Source organism: Somniosus microcephalus, chromosome 8 (genome assembly GCF_052327205.1).
Source record: "Somniosus microcephalus isolate GS21.2 chromosome 8, FLI_Smic_1.0, whole genome shotgun sequence".
In the NCBI taxonomy this organism is placed as follows: domain Eukaryota; kingdom Metazoa; phylum Chordata; class Chondrichthyes; order Squaliformes; family Somniosidae; genus Somniosus; species Somniosus microcephalus.
Window position 1 is genome coordinate 136,966,489 of NC_140994.1, and position 24,370 is coordinate 136,990,858.

At 42.0% G+C, this 24,370-nt stretch overlaps 1 protein-coding gene and 1 non-coding gene across 2 annotated transcripts in view; both read right to left on the reverse strand.

Moving 5' to 3' along the window:
- Positions 1 to 3,281: 3,281 nt before the first annotated feature.
- hspa9 (heat shock protein family A (Hsp70) member 9) overlaps positions 3,282 to 24,370 on the reverse strand; it is a 29,690-nt gene continuing 8,601 nt past the window's right edge. The window contains exons 3-17 of the mRNA XM_085995154.1: positions 21,981 to 22,068; positions 15,060 to 15,241; positions 14,818 to 14,942; positions 14,368 to 14,441; positions 13,722 to 13,828; positions 10,866 to 11,028; positions 10,320 to 10,412; positions 8,803 to 9,012; positions 8,031 to 8,258; positions 7,164 to 7,268; positions 6,489 to 6,606; positions 5,729 to 5,823; positions 5,234 to 5,326; positions 4,967 to 5,107; positions 3,282 to 4,742 (exon numbers count right to left, since the gene is read on the reverse strand). Coding sequence (XP_085851280.1) covers positions 4,677 to 4,742; positions 4,967 to 5,107; positions 5,234 to 5,326; positions 5,729 to 5,823; positions 6,489 to 6,606; positions 7,164 to 7,268; positions 8,031 to 8,258; positions 8,803 to 9,012; positions 10,320 to 10,412; positions 10,866 to 11,028; positions 13,722 to 13,828; positions 14,368 to 14,441; positions 14,818 to 14,942; positions 15,060 to 15,241; positions 21,981 to 22,068 — 1,888 coding nt within the window. The 3' untranslated portion in view covers positions 3,282 to 4,676. The remainder of the gene's footprint in view (positions 4,743 to 4,966; positions 5,108 to 5,233; positions 5,327 to 5,728; positions 5,824 to 6,488; positions 6,607 to 7,163; positions 7,269 to 8,030; positions 8,259 to 8,802; positions 9,013 to 10,319; positions 10,413 to 10,865; positions 11,029 to 13,721; positions 13,829 to 14,367; positions 14,442 to 14,817; positions 14,943 to 15,059; positions 15,242 to 21,980; positions 22,069 to 24,370) is intronic.
- LOC147113812 (small nucleolar RNA SNORD63) lies at positions 8,662 to 8,733 on the reverse strand. The gene has a single exon (XR_015079428.1). It is a non-coding gene; the product is annotated as a small nucleolar RNA SNORD63 (small nucleolar RNA).

Consider the following 24,370-nt stretch of genomic DNA (forward strand, 5'->3'; position numbering starts at 1 on the left):
AGCCGGTCAGGAGAATCCCTGAGAAAATTCCTGACAACAGAGTATAACATCAGTGGGTGTAGGTTAAAGCTGACAGGAAAGGAGACTTAGGAGTGATTATTCACCACTCCCTAAAGGTTCAAGTATTGTCAGGACATTGTAGCCAAATCGAACAAAGTCCTGGGTTGAAATAACAACAGAAAATGCTGGAAAAACTCAGCAGGCCAGGCAACATCCGTGCAGAGAAAATAAGAGTCAACGTTTCGAGACAAACTCTTCGTCAAGACTGGAAAGGCACAGGAAATGAAATAGATTGAGAGGCCAGGCTGGGAGAGAACAATAGAGAAGAGACATTAAGAGGTATTCAAAACGAGACGAGATAGTGATAGGACTAGTGGAGACAAAAGACGGCTCTAGATTAGGTGTGAAATGTGCTGGCAGAATGAGTGACAGCTGCCATGTGGGAGAGAGAGAGAATAAAAAGGGAGGGGGGGGGGGGATAAAAAATAAGTAAAAATGTAATAGGGGCCGAGGTTATGATCTGAAATTGTTGAACTCAATATTGAGTCCGGAAGGCTGTAAAGTACCTAATCAGAAGATGAGGTGCTGTTCCTCGAGTTTACGCTGAGCTTCCGTGGAACAATGCAAGAGGCCGAGGACGGTGAGGTCAGAGTGGGAATGGGACGGTGAATTAAAATGACAGGCGACCGGAAGCTCAGGGTCACCCTTACGGACTGAACGGAGTTGTTCCGCAAAGCGGTCACCCAATCTGCGTTTGGTCTCCCCAATGTAGAGGAGACCGTATCGTGAGCAGCGAATACAGTATACTAGATTGCAAGTACAAGTAAATCGCTGTTTCACCTGGAAGGGGTGCCTGGGGCCCTGGACAGTGGGGAGGTATAAAGGCAGGTGTTGCATCTCCTGCGCTTGCACGGGAAGGTGCCGGGCGAAGGGGAAGGGGTGCTGGGGGTGATAGAGGAGTGGACTAGGGTGTCTCGGAGGGTGCGGTCCCTACGGAATGCAGAAAGGGGCGGGGAGGGGGAAGATGTGTTTGGTGGTGGGATCACTTTGGAGGTGGTGGAAATGGCGGAGGATGATCCGTTGAATGTGGAGCCTGGTGGGGTGAAAGGTGAGGACAAGGGGAACCCTATCATGGTTCCGGGAGGAAGGGGCAGGGGTGAGGGCAGAAGTGCGGGAGATAGAATGGACACGGTCAAGGGCCGTGTCAACCACGGTAGAGGGGAATCCTCGGTTGAGGAAAAAGGAAGACATGTCGGAAGCACTGGTGTGGAAGGTGGCATCGTCGGAGTAGATGTGGCGGAGACGAAGAAACTGGGAGAATGGAATAGAGTCCTTACAGGAGGCGGGGTGGGGGGGAAGTGTAGTCCAGGTATCTGTGGGAGTCAGTGGGCTTGTAGTGAATGTTGGTCAATGACCTATCCCCAGAGATGGAGAAGTCGAGGAAGGGAAGGGAAGAGTTGGAGATGGACCATGTGAAGGTGAGGGAAGGGACCCGAGTAGGACTGGTACAGAGTGTTCCACGTATCCCACGAAAAGGCAGGCATAGCTAGGACCCATGCGGGTACCCATAGCAACACCTTTGATTTGGAGGAAATGAGTGGAGTCAAAGGAGAAGTTGTTCAATGTGAGAACAAGTTCAGCCAGGCGAAGGAGGGTAGTGGTGGATGGGGACTGGTCGGGCCTCTGTTCAAGGAAGAAGCGGAGGAAGAGAGGCGGTTGGGGCCAGGAAACTGGAAACTGTTAAAAGTCCTGGGTTGTATTGTCCAGACTATTCAGTACAAAACCTGTCCGAAGACTTGAATAAATCTTCATTTGGAATAACGTGTATAATTTTAGATCACCCCCTCAAGCACGACCATCCTATTTGAAATCCACACTAACTACTCCATTATAATTTGGTTCCTAGATGTTTTTCTATTACATCCGAGTAAAGATTCCATCATCTTTCCTACCACCGATGTTAAACTAACTGGTCTATAGTTCCCTGGACCAGGGGTTTTATCCTCTCTAAGTTTGAGTAGTTTAGAAACATAGAAGCTAGGAACAGGAGTAGGCCATTCGGCCCTTCGAGCCTGCTCCGCCATTCAACGAGATCATGGCTGATCATCCAAACCCTAGCACCCGGTCCCTACACCGACAGCCATCCCACCCAAGCCCTATCCCCGTAACCCCACGTATTTAATCCCCCCTAACACTAAGGGCCAATTTTTAATCATAGCCGATCAACCTAACCCGCACATCTTTGGACTGTGGGAGGAAACCGGAGCACCCGGAGGAAACCCACGCAAACACGGGGAGAATGTGCAAACTCCACACAGTCACCCGAGGCCGGATTTGAACCTGGGTCCCTGGTGCTGTGAGGCAACAGTGCTAACCACTATGCCACCGTGCTGTCAATCATCTTCCCCCTTTCCATCTTAAATGTCATGGTATCTGTTTCTGATCTTTTCTTTTAATGTCATGTCTACCCTGTTAAGTCTCCCTGATAAATACGGAGGCAAAATAATTATTCAATATTTCTAAATATTGATATGTGTTTAAAACTTTGAAGGAATGGGGTAGAGTAAATAGAAACAGACTGTTTCCAGTGATTGAGGGGTATAAAACTAGGGGACATAGATATAAAATTATAGGTAAGAGATTTGGGACAGAGAACAAAGAGGCTGTGGATCAGAGTTGGTGATTGCAATATTTTATGAACTTGTTTTAAGATGTGACATTCACAGGACTACACCTCAGCAAGAAAACATTTTCCAGGTATTTACAACTGCGAGTAAGAATCTACTTTTTTTTAAATGCATTCATCCCTTGCGTACAAAATGTTAGAAATATATTTTCCAGTAATTGAAAAATGAAGGCCACATCTTAAATCAAGTTTGTAAGGGAGTAACTTGATTGGTCAGTTTCTCCTACTCATCAGTTCAGCACAGGGAGCTTAAACAAAAAAAGATTTGATTGCTGCTTTCTGATTCTTTGTTATCTACCAATTGAATGGATTCCATTTGTTCACATTTAATCAAATGGCTATTTGGTTCAAGAAAAGTGCTCATTTCAACCAAATGCCAATTTTTGCCCCGTTGAATAATGCCTTTTGCCAACCACACGTCAAACATGCACTAGACGATTAATAATATTGAACAAGGGTAGGTCTGGGGCATTAAACTAATGACTAATATAAATCAGAAAACCATCTCCATTTCAACCTAAATCAAGCAAAGCACATCAATGAAGCCCGCATGAGTGCAAGTCGGAACAAATACAGAAAGATCACAAAAAACTGGTTGGTCATTTCGCCTTCAACTTTTATTTAAAAAGAAATCACAAGGGCGAGATCAGCAAAACTACTGGCTGTGGGAAATCTGGTTTAAATTTCACACAACCCCATCAACTGGCAGCAGGACAGTCAGAGGAGTGGCCCCCCTCCAGACTTCAACATAATTTATATAAATCAAAATGTAATTTATATAAATCAGAATAAAAATGAAGTCAAATCTGAGATCACCATACTACAGAATGCATCAAGAACTTAAATTATACACAGCTTACTGATAGGATCATAAACTCAACTATTTGAATGCGCCTGTGTCTTTATAACCATTTCAGTGCAGCAATTAGGTGTCTGATGCAGCTTGCTGAGGCTTCATCTCAAGAGCCAAATATCCATTGATGAGAGTTTTTGTCTCCCAAAATAGCCATCCTGTTTCAGTTAAACTGATTACCATTAATAAACAGAAAAGTATACTGCCTCATTGTGGCAGAAGCCACTTACATACAGAGTGTGAAGGAGCTGCCTGTGGAGTGGGAGGTGATCAACACTTTACACATGGCAAAAGTACTAAGCTAGAAAGTTACCAATGTTAGGTCAGTCATCATCCATCTGAAAGAGATATATAAAGGTTAGTTCTGGAAGGAAAGCCTCAGCGGTGGCGACAGCTCCCACAAATGGTCCTATCCAATATTAATTTCTCTTTTCTCTTTCAGGTGTTGACTATATATTTGCAGTGTTGTGTTTTGATTTCATATTTCAGGCATTAACAGCCCTTCTTTTCATCTCTTTTGTACAACAGTCCCTGCAACATCTTTATATTCAACGGTAAAACAAATGCTGCCAGATATTTTGCAATTGGTACTGTAAACAAAACTATCTTACAGTAATCAAAAACTTCAGCTTTACACTGGAACTCGCCCACTCCACAGAAGACCGCCAGAGCTCTGGGTAGTTTCTAAAGCTTTCTTTTCAGGTGTGTTTGTCTGAATTAAGACAAAACCAGAGACAAATTAAATGAACCACTGTATTTCAATGTCCTCATTAGGATCAAATGCTCCTCCCAAAATAAAAAGGAACTTATCACATACTGGAAATTACAAACAAATTTGGCTGCAAACCAAAAGTTTATTTCTTCTACTGCAAAGTCTGGCCCTCAGACACATCAGCTATTACAAGATGAATTAAGTTACAGGAATGACAACAAACCTGATGGATTTGTTAAAACGCAGACTCAACGCTGATACTTCTACTTTATAAAGAGAAACTATGTATAGTATACTGCAAAAACACAGTACAAGAATGAATATCGTGCAAACCGCTCAGGAAAAAGTTCTCTTCTGGCTCTGCCACTCCCAAGCTTATGTCTCCTTGCCAGTTCATTAAAGTAAAACAATTACTACGAGACCTTTTATTGCTTCTCCTCTTTCTTGTCTCCACTTTCCGTGCTGCCTGAACCCTCCCGCTCAGATGCCATCTGAAAGTCAACAAAAGCAGTTGGTCAGTGTGCATTCTCCCCAAGGTTCAGCTCAGAGGTATGATCAAGATGGAACTTGACCACCTACTTATACATCTTATAAAGGCAAAAGCAGATGGAATTTACAAGAATTATTAGACTGCAGCTGAGTAGTAAACGGTCTACCGTTCTTATGCTAAAGATTATCTCAACTCTATACGAACTTCAAAAAATGAATACTTCACCTTCTTGTATGCCACCTCAAAAAGCTTCAGTGAGGCTTGCTGTAGGTTGGATGCTGCTGCTTTGATGGTTTCGCCCGTCTCAGAATCCTTTCGAGCCAACAGATCCTTCACTTTTGTAATCTCCTCTCTCAATTTGTCACACTGGTTAAACAAACCAAATAAAAATAAACCAATGACTTTCACAGTATCACAGTTTTCAACACGGGTTCTGATTTTTGCTTTGAGATTTAATTCATTTGGCAGCAGTCTGTAATCCCAGGCTCATACCTCCTCTTTTGGAAGCTGATCCTTGAACTCTTCCATTTTAGACTCTGTGTCATGAATAATTCCTTCAGCGTTGTTTACTGCTTCAACGGTTTCCTGTGGGGACATAAAGCAGAATTCTGAAATCTGTTATGTACAACAACTACTCCAGCCTCCAACTAACTAACTGGTTACAATTTTGATGCAAGGTACAGTAGTGCAGTGCTTTAAGCACTGGTCACTTTATTAGTTAACAAAAGTATTCAGATAATTAATATTAAACTATAACTTTGAAAGTACAGTACAGATAAAATGACTACACAATCCCCTTTATAAATTTTATAATCATTTAGAGCTGTTGCTAAGATTCTGCTCCAGTTCAGTTTAAATAAGTGATATGTAAAATAGGAACTAAATTAAATACAAAGTAGCTTTAAGCAAGAAATAGGCCTCAAATTGATCATAATCCTCTTCAGAGCTTTTCCATATACCCATTAATTAATCCTATTGCTGTCATACCTTCTTCCTCCTGTCTGCTTCAGCATACTTCTCTGCATTTTTGATCATGTTCTCAATGTCGTCCTTGCTAAGCCCACCAGAAGACTGGATGACAACTGGAATTGAAAATAATTTCCAAAACTTCAACTTCCAAAACACAAATGGATTACAAGTACAGGTAGACTATCCTTTATCCGAAAACCTCGGGACCAGCCGAGTTTCGGATAAAGGAGAATTTCGGATTTCGGAAGGTGGGTCGGCGGGGGGGGTCGTGCGCACGACTTACGCTGACGCTCAGCGTATGTCAGTCGGGGTCGGCGGTTGTCGGGGCCGGGGGGGGGGGGGGGGTCGGCGGTTGTCGGGGTCGGCGGTTGTCGGGGTCGGCGGTTGTCGGGGTACGCACGACTTACGCTGAACGAAAAAACCTTCGGTTTTTAGAGGGTTTTGGTTTTCGGAAGTCCGGATAAAGGGTAGTCTACCTGTATAACCGTTTGTCTAATTGAATCTTGGGTAGAAAAACTATGATTTAACGGACAGTTCCAATCAGTTTCAAATCCAAGCACTCCAATGACCATTCACAATTCCAATGCATACGGGACCTCCTTTTCCTTACATTCTTTTTATGACAAGACCCTTCACTACAAAACTGAACAATGGGCTTCATATCGATACTCCTTTGTTAAAGTGAAAACCTTTACAATCAATATCAAATAACGCTTACCAAATCAGGTGTTGCTTAATGCCTGTGCGCGCATCTGCTGCAATTTGCGACAGTACTTACTCTGCTGCTCACGGCCTGTGCCCTTGTCCCTTGCAGAAACGTGGACAATACCATTGGCATCAATATCAAATGTAACTTCAATTTGTGGAACTCCACGGGGAGCTGGGGGCATTCCAACCTAGCAAAAGAAACAAGAACTTCAGTATATTCATTTCCAAATCAAGCAAATGTCACTAACCCTCATAATGGCTCTAAAACGTTTTTTTGCCTAGTTTGTCCAGCACAAGAATATTCAGATGACCTGCAGGAACAGCTCAATTACTTACTTTTTCCACAGTTCTGCACAAACAAAATTTCAACATAGAAAGTTACAGCAGACGGGTCTGATTTTCACAATTCTGAGACAAGCATTCAGACCTCTGATAATGCTGAAATTACAACCAGAGTCCCTAGAATTATACAGCATTTTTGTAACAAGCCCACTCAAATTCTTTCATGAAAATATATCTAGATTCAGCTGTAAATCTGTCCTGTGGTTAATGTGTACCTCAAAAAATATTTTCAAAATACGGTGCAAAATAGTGGTAACCCATGTCTCACGGTTATGGGTACTTTAAACTGTTTAGCCTCATTTACCGAGTCCTCAGATCTGAGGTGCTAAAATACAGATCAGTTTCCCAATTTCAGACACTATTGTGCAGTATAAGCAAATTGATGGACTCCAAAAGAACTCACCAGCGTGAACTGTCCTAGAAGTTTGTTGTCAGTTGCCATATCTCGCTCTCCCTGGAACACTTTGATCTCAACCTGCGTCTGTCCATCAGCAGCCGTAGAAAAGACCTGCCAATCACATAAGCAGCCAACATAAAATGCACATCTTAAAGCCAGAGTTTTAAAAACTATTATTTGGCATCAGATCATGATGTTGGCATAACTATCAAGAATCCCAACTTCAGCATATACCCATTATGGATTAGAGAACACTCTGTAGGATGATCAACTTGAAATATTGCAAAAAGCATGTGAATTATTATACAACACCCAATTTGCCCCTTTCCATGTACAATTACAACTGAATGGTAAGCAGTTCCATGTTTAGTAGGTTTTGAGGAGTAGCTGTGGTCAGTTATTGCAGCTTTTTTTGCTCCATATACATATTCTGACACACGTTGATGAGCATCACTCAGTCAAGTCAGACTGAAGCTCTCAGATCTATAATTTGCCACCTTTTGACAATGGTTACGAACAGGAGACGATGAATTTCTCCTGTAAATCCCCTACCGAGGCCAGTTTGTGAACAATAACCAAAACTTAGCCCGCATTTGCACCCAGTAGAATTACAAACATGCTTTTATGAATTTATGAAACAGAAAATTGAGTCTGTCTAATCTCCGAGCATGGTGTCTGTACAACACGAGTGGCTGCTCAATATTAGAGGAAGTACTTTGAACAGCCTTACAGTTCTTAAGATCTGGAGCCCTAATGGCTGGAATCCCCAAATTTAAATGTGACAAATTTTCAGTTTAATGTAATTTTCTGAGCAAACTGCATTTACTAATGCACTCCATGGCCTCGCCCTGTTAAAACTGCTTAACTCCATACCTGGCCTTTCTTTGTTGGAATTGTAGTATTCCTGTTGATGAGTTTGGTGAAAACGCCACCCAGGGTCTCGATACCTAGCGACAAGGGTGTAACATCAAGCAGCAACACATCTGTGACGTCACCAGCAAGCACACCACCTTGGATAGCAGCACCAATAGCAACAGCTTCATCCGGGTTCACCGACTTGCTGGGGGAACGACCAAAGAGCTCCTGAACAGTTGCCTGGACCTAAAGAAGGGAACAAGGCATGGAACAGCATAAAATAACTGTCAAAACTAAAATTCTTTACTTAGCCCAATTTGCATGAGAATGTGATCTACTGCCGGGCTAAAATGCTCATACAAATTAAGGCAGCTATTCCCAGTCCTGACCTTAATGTAATAACTAGAGAGATCACTTAATACAAAGCATAGGCTAACATTCTATACTTAGTTAGCTTCCATCCACATTTTCTCCCATCCTCACCTAAGACATTGACTTTTGCTGGGTTATGGTTCCATGAGTGTCAGCAGCTCACCCAAATAGCCATTCTTCACTGTGAGTCTAGACAGAGACCAGGGGAACAAACCTTCTTGTCTGTATCACTCAATACCACACTATCTATCGACAGAACCACTGGGGAGTTAAAGACTGTGTTCAGTTATCCAAGATTCTCTACAATTTTGGAGTCAGAATGATGTGTTTATATAGAACATCACAACACAGTGTAATTTCAGACAGCAACATGTTTGGGGCTCCCCTAAACTGGCCTGGATATCTTAATGTCACTTACCTTTGGCATTCTGCTCATTCCACCCACGAGGATGATCTCACCAATGTCACTTTTGCTGACCTCTGCATCCTGCATGGCTTTTTGGCAGGGATTAATGGTCCTCTTAATGAGGTCGCCAACAATGTTTTCAAACTGAGCACGAGTAATTTTAATATTCAGATGTTTTGGTCCAGAAGCATCCATTGTCAAGTAAGGAAGGTTAATGTCAGTCTGTTAAAATACAGAAGAAACACTCAGCACTAGGATACAGGACACATACAAGTGCACAACCACAGACTTTTTGCTAATCCATCACAAGATAGACAAGCCGATGGGAAAACAGCACATACTGGCTGGAAGTCAGACAGTAGGATGACTTTTTTTTTTTTAATTTTTTTAAGGTGTATAATTACACCAGGGTAGATGTCCGAGTATAAGGCACTATTGGAACAATCAACTCTAATGAGAACTGTATTGGAGGTGGCAGTGATAAACTGATGGAGACAAATGGGATATGGGAACTGAAGATATTATTGCCGAGATAGCAACCAACACTTTTTTTACTCTCTCAACCCAAACCCTAGAAGAGCACCCCTACTCCATTTGGGTGACATTTTACAATTCTCATACCAACCACCCTGTAAACTCTTCAAGTGAGTTTGACAATTAATGCCAAATTAGCAGTTTTGTGCTGTGTGTCCATGCCCACTATGAACTAGTTTGAGACTGCCTACAGCTTATTTTACATAGGAACCTTACATTGAACAGCAGGGGAAAAAATCCTAACATTCAAGGTTGGACTTGTAACTCAGGCCCCGGGGAGTAAGGGGGAGCGGTGAAGGTTAGTATTAAAATGCACCACTTTACCCAGTCTTCCAGAATGTACCCTCCAAGTACATACAAAAATCCATTAAAATGTAGAACCACCATTGTAGGACCCTGCCCTCACATACCCCCAAAAATAAGTAACGTAAAAGCATGTAGGTATAGAATGCCATTTCCAAGCTAGCTCATCCTTTAACACGAGAAGGACTGGGACACCATTGCTAGCATTCAGCTTTCCACTAACATCCATCTCAGAGATAGTTAACTGCTCTCCTTTACATACAAAACCTATAAAGTTAATCCCCTGTAAATGATTTGCTCACAATTATCATTTCACATGAATGGCAAAATGATTCACAACCACAGTAGTACTTTAATCTGAATAATTATCACCCAAATGTATCGCTAAGTCTGTTCCATATGTGTACAAAATCCATATATATTTATAAAAAAGATATATTACATAGTTAAATTAACTTGACCAGCCATCTATTTGCAGATTCAAGTCAAATTATCCAGGAGACTTCAAAGCCGTAAAATATTTGCTGTCATTGTGAACCAGCCTTTCACAGGATGACCCACCCTTTACAGTTCTTTGCAAAACTGTGAGGGGAAACAAGATGAAAAACAGTTACAGTTCTCTTACTGAATCCTAGTTATGACTCTATGAATGTGTGCAGGCAGTTACACCAGTTTGAAAAACACGTTCTGACCTGAAGGGATGAAGACAGCTCACACTTGGCTTTCTCTGCTGCTTCTCTCACTCGCTGTAGTGCCATGTTGTCCTTGGCGAGGTCCACACCTGACTAAAAATTAAATAAGACTCAATACAGTACAGTGGGTGACAAGCATGTTAGATGTACCATCTGCTATACTAGTTTTCAGATACTTCCACAGACTCGTGAACAGATGAACTATTCAGCCCAAAACACTAAAGATATGTGTTGCAATTAAACTTTCTTTTGAATAGAGGGACAGGGGAAGAGTTGTGGGGAGGGGGAGGAGATGCCTGGGACACCTGTCAAGAAATTGAAACAGAGCATAAGCAAAAAGATTGTCAGCTCTTCTGACTGCCTGTAGGTATGATCATCAGGCCATGTACCTCAGACTTAGAAAGGCACTGTTGAAACAATTATTACAATGCAAGTGACATTATCTCTTGATGAAGAACTGTTGCAAATTATACAATGAAACTCAAACTCTCCATTTAAAATGCACCCAACCAAATTTCAAAATACCCAGTCATTGTTAATACTAACCTCTCTCTTGAATTCCTTGATGATGTGCTTGAGTAGGGCCTGGTCGAAGTCCTCACCCCCCAAAAAGGTGTCCCCATTTGTGGATTTTACTTCAAAGACTCCTTTCTGAATCTCCAGCACAGAGATATCAAAGGTGCCACCACCCAGATCATAGACAGCAATGCTGTACAAGAAAAACAAGTTCAATAAAACATAAGCATTGATAGTTATTTATGATTTTATTATATGCAGTTCAACAGGAACTTTCGGAGCACCAATTCAACTTGGGTGAAAGACACAAGGATATAGTTAACAAATGTAGCTATTATACTGTTTAACAGGATCTTCTCTTTGAATACAAATTACAATATAATTTCATAGGTTTATCTTTAGGAACAGGAGTAGGCCATTCTATTAGATTGTGGCTGATCTGTACCTCAACTCCGTTTACCCACCTTTGCTCCAAATCCCTCGGTTCCCTTACCCAACAAAATTCGATCGATTTCAGTCTTGAAAATTTTAGTTGACCTGGCATCTAGCCTTTTAGGGGGAGCAAGCCCCAGATTTCCACTACACTTTGTGTGAAAAAGTGCTTCGTGATTTTCACTCCTAAATGGACTAGCTCCAAGTGTATTATGCCCTCGTTTACATAGAATTTACAGCACAGAAACAGGCCATTTGGCCCAACAGGTCTATGCCAGTGTTTATGCTCCACACGAGCCTCTTCCTACCCTATCAACGTATCCTTCTATTCCTTTCTCCCTCATGTACTGATCTAGCTTCTCCTTAAATGCATCTATGCTATTTGCCTCAACTATTTTATGTGGTAGCAAGTTTCACATTCTAACCACTCTCTGTAAAGCAGTTTCTCCTGAATTCCTTATTGGATTTAGTGACCAACTGATATTTATGGCCCCTAGTTTTGGAATGCCCCACAAGTGGAAACATTTTCTCTAATCATAACTTTAAAGACCTCTATCAGGTCACCTCTCTGTCTTCTCTTTGAGAGAAAAGAACCCCAAACTGTTCAGTCTTTCCTAATAGTTATAACCTCTCAGTCCTGGTAAGTCTCTTGTTCTGGATTCTAGAAACAGTTTCTCTGTACCTGCCCTATTGAATCCGTTAATTATTTGAAATACCTCGAAATAATCACCCCTCAACCATCCAAACTCAAGGGAATGCAATCTGTCCCCATAAGTTAACCCTTTACACCCGGTATCATTCTGGTCATTATATCTTTCCTGAGGTTCAGCGCCTAAAACTGCAACACAGTACTACAGATGGAGTCTGACCAAGGCTCTGTACAACTGAAACATAACTTCCTCATTTTTAATTCTAATTCTTTTGAGATCAAGGCCAGGATTCAATTACTTTTTGTACCAGTGCTGTAGCTTTTAGTAATTTGTGTAGATGGATACCTAAATGCCTTTGCTCCTCCACAGCTGCTGGACTCTCGCCATTAAGAAAATATTCCAATTTGTCTTTCTCAGATCCAGAGTGAATCACTTCCTCACATTGAACTCCATCTGTCATAGTTTTGCCCACTTAGTCGGTTTATGTTCCTTTGCAACTTCCGCCTCCCATCCACACAATTTACTATGCCTCCCAACTTAGTGCCATCTGCAAACTTGGGATTTACAACCCTCTATTCCTTCATCCAAATCATTAATAGCTATGGTGAAAAGCTGAGGCCCCAGTACAGATCCCTGTACATGTCACATCCACCCATTCAGAGAACGTACCAGTTATCCATACTCTCCGCCTCCTACATCCCAACCAATTACCAACCCATGTCACAAGGTTACCTCCAATTCCTCATGTTCTCAGTTTTGCTAATAACCTAATAAGAACCTTAAGTGTCTTCTGGAAGTAAACATTCATAGACATTCCCTAGCCATCATGCTTGTAACCTCAAAAAATTCAACTGAATTAGTCAGACGCGACCTATCCTTCATAAATCCATACTGACTCTCTTCCCCACCATTTATATTAAATGGACAGGTCTGTAGTTACCTGGTTTCTGCCTCCCTCCCTTCTTATATTATGGAATTAAATTTGCAATTTTCCAATTCAATGATATAAATAGCTTGAAAGCTATTTGTGCTGTAAAATCGTGACAGCAGTTAGTCCATAAGCCAAAATTCAAGATACATTAGCCATCAGTATGAAAAAGAGCCATATATATATATTTATCCTATTTGTAAATGGTTAGGATCACATAGGTTCGAGGACCTGATCTAACCACAAATAGTCTTGACATTTTGCCTACTTTATGAACTCGCTGCACCAGCTCTAGCCAACAGGATGATCTTTCAGGAGATGTGCGGTATCAGTTTACAATGACATTCAGAAATGTCCTCTTTACAGTGTTTGAGAAATCACTCGCGTGAACCCATGCTCTACCACACTATACAATGGACAAATGCCCTGCACCAGAACTGGCCTACATTTAAACCATCTAGAGCCTTTTCTCTATTAACCACCTTAACATCGCAACACTATACTGTAGGAAATCAAGGGAGCAGCTAGACCAGTGTAACTTGCAAGCTGAACCCCTACTTTGAAAGCGCTTGCAAAGGAAAAAAGCATACTATTTCAGATTAGCCCCAAGTGTGTCCAGCTATTATCTTCTGTTGATGGTAGATTGCACAGTAGTGACTGCACCAGTTTGGATACAACTGCATGACACATGCATTTTAACAGTGCATGACGAGGACTGGTGTTGAGCAAGAAACTAATGCACAGTGTAGAGTTCGTGCTGCAAGATTACAGCACAAGTGACGGCAGCAGACAAATGGAATTGTGAACCAAGTGTCATCCTTTTTTAATAAAACGAAGAAACTTGTTCATGAATTAGAAGTTTTACTCTTTACATACATTTTGTCTTCGGACTTGTCTAATCCATATGCTAGAGCAGCTGCTGTGGGCTCATTGATGACTCGTAGAACATTTAACCCAGAGATCTGTCCAGCATCTTTTGTGGCCTAGATGGACACAACATCACAATTATAGCATTTAAAATGTAAATGAACTCATCTACTTTTGTTATAGATGCTGTTTCACAGTTGAAAGCAACACTATAGTGTAAATATGTTGCATATGTGGCTGCCAGCATTTTCATGCACAATTACATGGTTGAGACACATCAAAGCAGCTCATTGTTGCCACAGCGACATTATAATTTTAATCTCCTTTCACATTTGTGTAAAAACCTCTGATGCTTAACGGCCTTCTCGATTTACAATATTTGTTGTATAAAGCACCAGCTGAAGACATGTAACAGTTGAAACACGATATTAAGGATGTATTCACACTGTAGTGAAGCAGAGTGAAGCTCCCTGGAAGATAGAGTCTCACTCCACTTCCCTCTGAAGCCAGTTCAGGCCTCAACACCCAATACACATTGAGTTTAGCTAAAGTGTAACGTTGTTTTGGCTTCTTACTGACGCTAAACTTGTGGACTGTAAATACGTCAAGTCAAAAACAATTAAATTCATAAACATTTGCACAAACTTTTTTTTACCTGTCTTTGGGAATCATTGAAATAAGCAGGCACTGTAATAACTGCATTCTTTGCAGATTGTCCCAGGTAGCTTTCTATAAACAGAAAGTTAATATCAGAATGCTTCAATGTAAAATAATTACATCTATACCTGGTTTGGTAGTATTGCAGTGTACAAACCCTACCTCAAAACAGATTTCTACATCTGTGTAAATTGTGACCGTGAATGCGTGATTAAATTGATTCCTGCTTAGTCCATACCAACCACAAGGTAATATTGGCCATGTGGTTAACATAGACTAGTCCTACCGATCACACTAAACACTGAAAATTTAACTAAGTTGAATTAATTATTAAACTTCAAAAACTTTAACTTGAAATTGTAAACACCTTGAAGGCCTAGGACTGGTCAAGCCTTTAGCGCCAGAGGTGGCCAGGTTCAAAGCTGCCCACTGCCATTGTTGCTCCTACCTGCTGTTTCCTTCATCTTCATCAGGACAAATGCCCCAACTTGGCTTGGAGAATACATCTTCCCATGAGCTTCCACCCAGGCATCACCGTTTGAGGCACGAACAATTTTATATGGCAGATTTTGCCTGTGAACATTGTTTTTTAAAAAAAGGCAGAAATTAGTTTTCATTGTTAGAGAATCAAAATGTTAATCTTGAAGCTTTTATTTAAAAAAAAGATTTTTGACTAAATGTCAAACTTACATATCTTTCTGTACTTCAGAGTCATCAAAACGCCGCCCAATCAAGCGCTTTGTGGCATATAAAGTGTTCTGAGGATTGGTTACGGATTGTCTTTTGGCTGGCATCCCAACCAAACGCTCACCATCTGCTGTAAAAGCAACTACAGAGGGAGTTGTCCTGGCACCTTCTGAATTTTCAAGCACCTGGAACACAAAGCAACAGTTATTAAGACTGTCTAAGCAACATGCACCCGCAGAGGAATTTTGAGTTTTGTAAGGACAGCTGCAGAGGGGTGACACAAATTTTCCTTCTCAGACGGGACCCTCAGACAGCGAGACTAGTACCAATAAGCAGTAACCATCCAGAATTTACTGGTGAATGTGATACAGCCACCAACACTTCATTTAACTTGGGTCAGGATCTTAAAAACAGAAATACCGACGAACCATCTTAAACAAACAAACTCCAGTCTAACAATGCTGGTAAAAGTTTACTATACTCGCTAGACACTAGGGGTTGCACAAAAGGTGAATCTCTTTTCATTTAAGAACCACTTAAACTTTACAAACTGACAATCCATGTACAGGCATAGTCTCAACGCACACTTTACAAGACTTATTGGCCTAGCTCTCCAATACTAAGGGTTACTGCTTCTGCAAGCATTAAGTTTTTCAACCAATGCTTTAATTTCTGGAAGTGAAACAGCTTAAGCCTGCAAACAATTGTACATTACTTGCATTGTTAAAATACCATCTTCACAGAGAACCAAAAATGTGGCTTCACCAAAACATTCCAACGACTGAGGTCTTTATACAACAATAAAAAACATTCCAACGACTGAGGTCTTTATACAACAATAAAGAATGAATTAAACCATTAGTTGATCTCCTCGGGAATTGCACAGGAAAAACTCCATGTCCTATACAAGACTCTACCACTGTAATTTTAGCCTCCATCTTTGCATTCTTTGTCTTTCAGTGTCCTTCTTGGTCTCTTTCTCTTCACACCTCACACATTTTCTCACCAGACCTCTCTGACTCATTCATTCATGTATCTCCCAAATCATTACCTCCTATGCAAATGCCTTCACTGGCACCCTTGCAACCTCCAACCATTCGATTCTCTGGCCCTCCAAGTGCAAAGATACCAATGCCTTGGTTGATTTCCTTCGTAAGTGCCTTGCCTCCATATTCCATGGCCATAGATCTCAGATAGTCTCTCATTCCCATCGCTTTCCACTAAACAACAGCCAGCTTTGTAGCCTCAAGTCTGCATGATGCAAGCTTGAATGTACATAGCATGGCAGCTTGTCGTCAGATCTGGCTTGAACATCTAAAGACCAGGACCAATTTTAAAATTCCTATTCTCCATTAGCTACCAACCTCTACTCCATAATTCAAGACAAAATTAGTGAGTATTTAGAAATGTATGGATTAATCAAAGACAGCCAGCTTTTTGTTAAAAGCTAATCATGTTTCACCAATTTAATAGTTTTTTTTTTTTTTTTTTTTATAAAGTGAGTGGTTGTATAAATATCGGTACAGTAGATTTTCAAGAAACATTTGATAAGGTTCGCACAGGATTAATAAGTATTGCTCGGATTGGAGAAGAGCTGGAAGTGATGTACTCCAATGGTCAGTGTACACTTTTGATATTGGTGTATATATGTGATTTGGATTTGGGCATAGGAAGTACAAAATTGAAATTTGCTAGTGACGTAAATGGGGGGGGGGGGGGGGTTAGTAAACAGCAAGGGGTGCTATAAAAAACTTAGGCAGACACTGATAGGTTAGCGGAATGGTCAAATAGGTGGCAGATGCAATTTAACGTGGGGAAATAAGGAATGGGCACATGCACTCAATGGCAAGATATTGATGGGCAAGGTTGAGTTCAGGAGTTCAATAAATAATTCCTTAAAAGTGCAAATAAGTCACAAAGCTAAAAGCCAATAGCATTTGGGTTTATAAATAAGGGCTTAGACTACAAGAATAAAGAGGTAATGGCAAATCTGTACATGGCAATGGTTACAATTAGAGTACTCTGTGCAATTTTAGGCACCCTGTTAGAAAATGGGATTAAACTGTACAGAGTGTACAAAATAGATTCACCAGGATGATGTCAGAGTGGGCAACTATAGTTTTGAGACACAAGATACTGGGACTTCCACTGGAGCAGAGAAGGCTAAAAAACATATGGAGCATTTTGAATAGGGTGAATAAGGAAAGACTAGTGTCTCTGGTAGGGGAGTCAGTGACAAGGGATTATCAATTTAAAGTTATCAGTGAGGAATGGGGTTAGGATAAATGTATTTACGCAGTGGGTTGATGCAGCATGCAATGCTTCACCACAGGGGGTGGCAGAGACCTTGCATCTTTTGAGAAAAGGTGGATATTTAAAGAGGAAATTACAGGGCTATGAGAGAGTGTGAAGGAATAAGCCATATAACCTATTCAGAAAAATACACCATTCTATGAAAGAATTCTGGCTTTATTAAAACATGACAAACTGGGTCTGGAAATCTAGAAACCGAACTATGAAAAAGCTGTGATAGCATTCTGGCTATTGAGATAAGATAGTTGTTGACACTGAATCCATAACCTTATTGAAACAGAAGGTTAAAGGCTCCTGACAGGCTGACCTTTAGGAACAAGACAATGGTTCACCCTGTACAAGGTGTTCTAATTTACACCTCGTAAAAGGTTGGTAAAGTCAAGCGTAGGTCCCTTACAGTCAGAATCAGGGGAATTTATAATGGGGAACAAAGAAATGGCAGACCAATTAAATACATATTTTGGTTCTGTCTTCACAAAGGAGGACACAAATAACCTCCCAGAGATGTCGGGGAACATAGGGACTAATGAGGGAGGAACTGAAAGAAATCAGTATTTGTAGGGAAATGGTGTTGGGGAAGTTGACGGGATTGAAAGCTGATAAATCCCCAGGGCCTGATAATCTACATCCTAGGGTACTTAAGGAAGTGGCCCTGGAGATAGTAGATGCATTGCTGGTCATCTTCCAGAACTCGATAGACTCTGGAACAGTACCCATGGATTGGAGGGTAGCTAATGTTACCCCACTATTCAAAAATGCTGGTAGAGAAAAAGCAGGAAATTATAGACCGGTAAGCCTGACATCGGTAGTGGGGAAAATGCTAGACTCCATTATATAAGATGTAATAGCAGAGCTCTTGGAAAGCAGTGACAGGGTCGGACAAAGTCAACATAGATTTACAAAAGGTAAATCGTGCTTGACTAATCTACTGGAATTTTTTGAGGATGTAACTGGTAAAATAGATAAGGGAGAACCAGTGGACGTGGTGTATTTGGACTTTCAGAAGGCTTTCGATAAGGTCCCACATAAGAGATTAGCGTGCAAAATTAAGGCATATGGGATTGGGGGCAAGGTATTGACTTGGATAGAGAACTGGTTGGCAGATAGAAAGCAAAGAGTTGGAATAAACGGGTCATTTTCCGAGTGGCAGGCAGTGACTAGTGGGGTACCGCAAGGATCGGTCCTAGGACCCCAGCTGTTCACAATATATATTAATGATCTGGATGAGGGAATTGGATGTAATATCTCCAAATTTGCAGACAACACAAAGCTGGGTGGGAGGGTATGCTGTGAGGAGGGTGTCGTGAAACTCCAGTACGATTTGGACAGGTTGGGTGATTGGGCAGAAACATGGCAAATGCACTATAATGTGGATAAATGTGAGGTTATCCACTTTGGTGGCAAAAACAGGAAGGCACATTATTATTTGAATGGCAATAGATTGGGAGAAGGGGAAGTGCAGAGACCTGGGTGTTCTTGTGCACCAGTCGCTGAAGGTAAGCATGCAAGTGCAGCCGGCGGTTAAAGAAGGCAAATGGTATGTTGGCCTTCGTAGCAAGAGGGTTCGAGTACAGGAACAAGGATGTCTTGCTGCAGTTGTACAGGGCCTTGGTGAGACCGCACCTTGAGTATTGTGTGCAGTTTTGGTCGCCTTATCTGAGGAAGGATGTTCTTGCCATGGAAGGAGTGCAGCAAAGATTCACCAGGCTGATACCTGGGATGGCAGGAATGACGTATGAGGAGAGATTGTGTCGATTGGGCTTATACTCACTGCAGTTTAGAAGATTGAGAGGGGATCTCATCGAAACCTATAAAATTCTGTCAGGCCTGGACAGACTAGATGCAGGAAGGATGTTCCCGACGGCCAGGGAGTCCAGAACCAGGGGTCATAGTCTAAGGATAAGGCGTAAGCCATTTAGGACTGAGATGAGGAGGAATTTCTTCACCCAGAGAGTGGTGAACCTGTGGAATTCCCTGCCACAGAGGGCGGTGGAGGCCAGTTCATTAAATATATTCAAGAAGGAGTTGGATATATTTTTTAAGGCTAAAGGGATCAAGGGATGTGTAGAGAAGGCAGGGACAGGGTACTGAATTTGGATGATCAGCCATGATCTCATTGAATGGCGGAAGAGGCTCGAGGGGCCGAATGGCCTACTCCTGCTCCTATCTTCTATGTCTATGTCTCTATGTAAAGAAGCAGAAACATCTGCCTTCGTAAAAATGACCAAGTAAAACGCACCTGCTGTTACACCGTTTTTTATTGTAAACTTAGAACACCTAAAGAGACATAATTCTGTAATGCTACCAGCTGAGGTGGCTAAGAATTGCAGGGGTCAGCAGAAAAATGACGAGATAATTAGCTTACATCAGCAGAAAACCTTAAAAGAAATACCACTGGAAAAGGGTGTAAATATTGAACTCTCAAATGCGATAGTAGACTCGCTTTAAAGGGGCAAAGCAATTCTCTACTTCAGAGGCGGCTCTGTAAGTCTCCAACTCTTTGTACCCCGGGTATCAAAGGCATTTGATTTTGGTGGATATCCTGTAGAAAACTAAGAACTGTAAAACTGTAGCGAAGTTAAGATTTGAGAGTAAGGTTCTCTGATAATAGAATTGTAAGCTCTCTCTTTTTGGAACTGTTAATGTTGCGATTGACTCACCAACTGTAAATTACATGTCGGTTCTTTAATAAATCTATATATTTTTAGAATTGTCTCACATAAGACTTCTGTATCAAACTTGCAAACTCAATCTATGTACACTCTTTGGCGAGGAGTTACAGTCTAGCTAAACTTATTAAAAGTGCTATCTGGAGGACAGTAACATTTTCAGGTTGTTCCTTTCCTTTAGGGAGAGATAGTCCAGACCTTTAGACCCAATTAAGCATCTTTAGGATTCGGCTACCTCAAACTTTAGTTGAAAGTGAACGTCTGAGGAATACGCCTGATCCAGGGTAGGCCTAAAGGGGCTAGGACTAGTAATTATCCCTTCAAGAGAGCAGGATAATGGGATTAGTTTTGGATTGCTCAATGTGAATTCCATGCCATCCTCATATTCTAAATAAGAGAAATTTCCAAACTAGTTTGCAACCAAAACTGATGCAATCATAGTGGCACTTCTGCCACGTCCTCCACCCCAGACTCCAATCCCTTGCTTCTTCCATCTTTCAATTCATAGCTCCACCCACATTTAATTCCAGCTTTCCCCACGTCTCCAATTTGGCCTCATCAACTCATCTAGTTACATAGGATATACGGCACAGAAACAGGCCAATCAGTCCATGCTGGTGTTTATGCTCCACTTGAGCCTCCTCCCGTCTTTCCTCATCTAAATCTATCAGCGTAACCCTCTATTCCCTTCTCCCTCATATGGTTATCTAGCCTCCCCTTAAATGCATCTACACTATTCGCTTCAACCACTCCCTGTGGTAGTGAATTCCACATTTTCACCATTCTTTGGGTAAAGAAGTTTCTTCTGAATTCCCTATTGGATTTTTTGGTGACTTTCTTATATTGATGGCCTCTAATTATGCTCTTCCCCACAAGTGGAAACATTCTGGCGGAGCAGGCTCGATGAACCAAATGGCCGACTCCTGCTCCTATTTCTCATGTTTATTCTCTCTATCAAAACCGTTCACGATTTTATAGACCTCAGCCTTTTTTTTTCCCAAGAGAAAAGAGACCCAGCCTGTTCATCCTTTCCTGATGTGTACACTCGCATTTTTGGTATCATCCTTGTAAATCTCTGCACCCTCTCCAGTGCCTCTATATCCTTTTTATATAACATGGTGACCAGAACTTCATCGTCGCTGGGTCAAAATCCTGGAACTCCCTACCTAACAGCACTGTGGGAGTACCATCACCACACGGAGTGCAGCCGTTCAAGAAGGCGGCTCACCACCACCTTCTCAAGGGCAACTAGGGATGGGCAATAAATGCTGGCCTTGTCAGCGGTGCCGACCCCATAAACGAATTTAAAAAAGAAATTTAAATAATAAAAAACTGCACGCAGTACTCCAAGTGTGGTCTAACCAAGGTTCGATACAGGTTTTGCATAACATCCCTACTTTTCAATTCTATTCCTCTAGAAAGAAACCCTAATGCTTGGTTTGCATTTTTAATGCCCTTGCGAACCTGTGGCGCAACTTTGTGATTTGTGTTTTTGTACTCCGAGATCCCTTTGTTCCTCTACCCCACCTAGTCTCACACCTGCCAAGTGATAAGTGACCTCCCTATTCTTCCTACCAAAATTTAATACCTCATTTGTCTGTGTTGAACTTCATTTGCCAATTATTTGCCCATTCTGCAAGTTTATTAATGTCCTTCTGTAATTTGTTGCAGTCCTCCTCAGTATTGACGATCACCCCGCCGCCCCCCCGTTAATGAAACCTACCACATGCTCTATTACCCCCAACCGTACCTCCTTATCACTAAAATGCTCCTACTCAGCTCTCTGCTTGCTGCAATCAAATTATCTTCCATCATGGTTAGTACCTTTTGAAGCAGTATGCATCAACCTCAAAAAACAAACTTAAACCCCTCCACCTTCTCCAATTACCACACTATTTCAAACCTTCCCTTCTAAAGTCCTGCATTGGCTATAGCAACCTACCTTTGCTTGTTTGCCTTCCATCACAGCAACACAGGAGTTGGTTGTGCCGAGATCAATTCCAATAACAGCACCCTTAATAGCTTCAGACCTGAGAAATACAAAGTGCAAATATTGACTTGCATGCACATTTTGAATTCTTTATTAGCAGTTATAAGCCTCCATCCAAATATGGGATTCAACCTAAATCACAACTTGAAAATAGTTAACACAACTGTATCACTGAGGTCCAATTATGAATGACAACTGACCACACGCTCAACTAATTTCCTCCATTCCACCAACACGGTCCCCAAGTTATTTAATAACACAGGGTATTGTCAAATTAAGATACACAGTAGCAGGTAGTGTAGTGGTTATGTTACTGGACGAGTAATCCAGAGAATGCAAGTTCAAATTCCACCATGGCAGTTTGAGAATTTTAATTCAGTTAAAAAAAAATCTAGAAATAAAAAAAGTTAACAAGTGAAAGTGACCATGAAACTGTCAAGATTGCTGAAAGAAACTCTGGTTCACAAATGTCCTGTACGGAAGGAAACCCGCTGTCCTTACCGGTCTGGCCTATATGTTTTTTCATTCGTCTCTGGGATGTGGGCGGCGCTGGCAAGGCCAGCAGTTATTGCCCATCTCTAATTGCCCTCGGGAAAGTGATGGTGAGCCGCCGCCTTGAACCAATGCAGTCCGTGTGAAGGTACTCCCACAGTGCCATTAAGGAAGGAGTGCCAGGATTTTGACCCAGTGACGATGAAGGAACGGTGATATATTTCCAAGTCAGGATGGTGTGTGACTTGGAGGGGAACTTGGAGGTGGTGGTGTTCCCATGCGCCTGCTGCCCTTGTCCTTCTAGGTGGAAGAGATCGCGGGTTTGGGAGGTGCTGCCGAAGAAGCCTTGGCAAGTTGCTGCAGTGCATCTTGTAGATTGTACATACTGCAGCCACAGTGCGCTGGTGGTGGAGGGAGTGAATGTTTAAGGTGGTGGATGGGGTTCCAATCAAGCCGGCTGTTTTGTTCTGGATGGTGTCGAGCTTCTTGTGTTGTTGGAGCTGCACTCATCCAGGGGACAAGTAGCAGAATAGATAGCTAGCTGGCTTCAAGACAGAAAGCAGAGAGTGGGGGTAAAGGGTAGCTATTCACAGTGGCAGAAGGTGGGTAGTGGTGTTCCACAAGGATCAGTGCTGGGACCACTGTTGTTCACAATTTACATTAACAATTTAGACTTTGGAATCAAAAACACAATTTCTAAATTTGTGGATGTCACCAAATTAGGGGGGGTAGTCAATACTGAGGAGGACTGCAACAAATTACAGGACATTAATAAACTTGCAGAATGGGCATGTGATTGGCAAATGAAGTTCAACACAGAAAAATGTGAGGTATTACATTTTGGTAGGATGGTGTCAAACTTCTTGAGTGTTGTTGGAGCTGCATTCACCCAGGCAAGTGGAGAGTATTCCATCACACTCCTGACTTGTGCCTTGTAGATGGTGGAAAGGCTTTGTGGAGTCAGGAGGTGAGACACTCGCCGCAGAATTCCCAGCCTCTGACCTGCTCTTGGTGCCACAGTATTTATGTGGCTGGTCCAGTTAAGTTTCTGGTCAATGGTGACCCCCAGGATGTTGATGGTGGGAGATTCGGCGATGGTAATGCCGTTAAATGTCATGGGGCGGTGGTTAGACTCTCACTTGTTGGAGATAGTCATTGCCTGGCACTTGTGTGGCACGAATGTTACTTGCCACTTATCAGCCCAAGCCTGAATGTTGTACAGGTCTTGCGGCATGTGGGCACGGACTGCTTCATTATCTGAGAAGTTGCGAATGGAACTGAACACTGTACAGTCATCAGCTAACATCCCCACTTCTGACCTTATGATAGAGGGAAGGTCATTGATGAAGCAGCTGAAGATGGTTGGTTGGGCCTAGGACACTGCCCTGAGGAACTCCTGCAGCGATATCCTGGGGCTGTGATGATTGACCTTCGATAACTACAACCATCTTCCTTTGTGCTAGGTATGACTCCAGCCAGTGGAGAGTTTTCCCCAATTCCCATTGACTTCAATTTTACCAGGGCTCCTTGATTCCACACTCGGTCAAATGCTGCCTTGATGTCAAGGGCAGTCAATCTCACCTCACCTCTGGAATTCAGCCTTTTTGTCCATGTTTGGACCAAGACTGTACTGAGGTCTGGAACCGAGTGGTCCTGGCAGAACCCAAACTGAGCATCGGGGAGCAGGTTATTGGTGAGTGAGTGCCATTTGATAGCACTGTCGATGACAACTTCTATCACTCTGCTGATGATTGAGAGTAGACTGATGGGGCAGCAACTGACCGGATTGGATTTGTCCTGCTTTTTGCAGACAGGTCATACCTGGGCAGTTTTCCACATTGTCAGGTAGA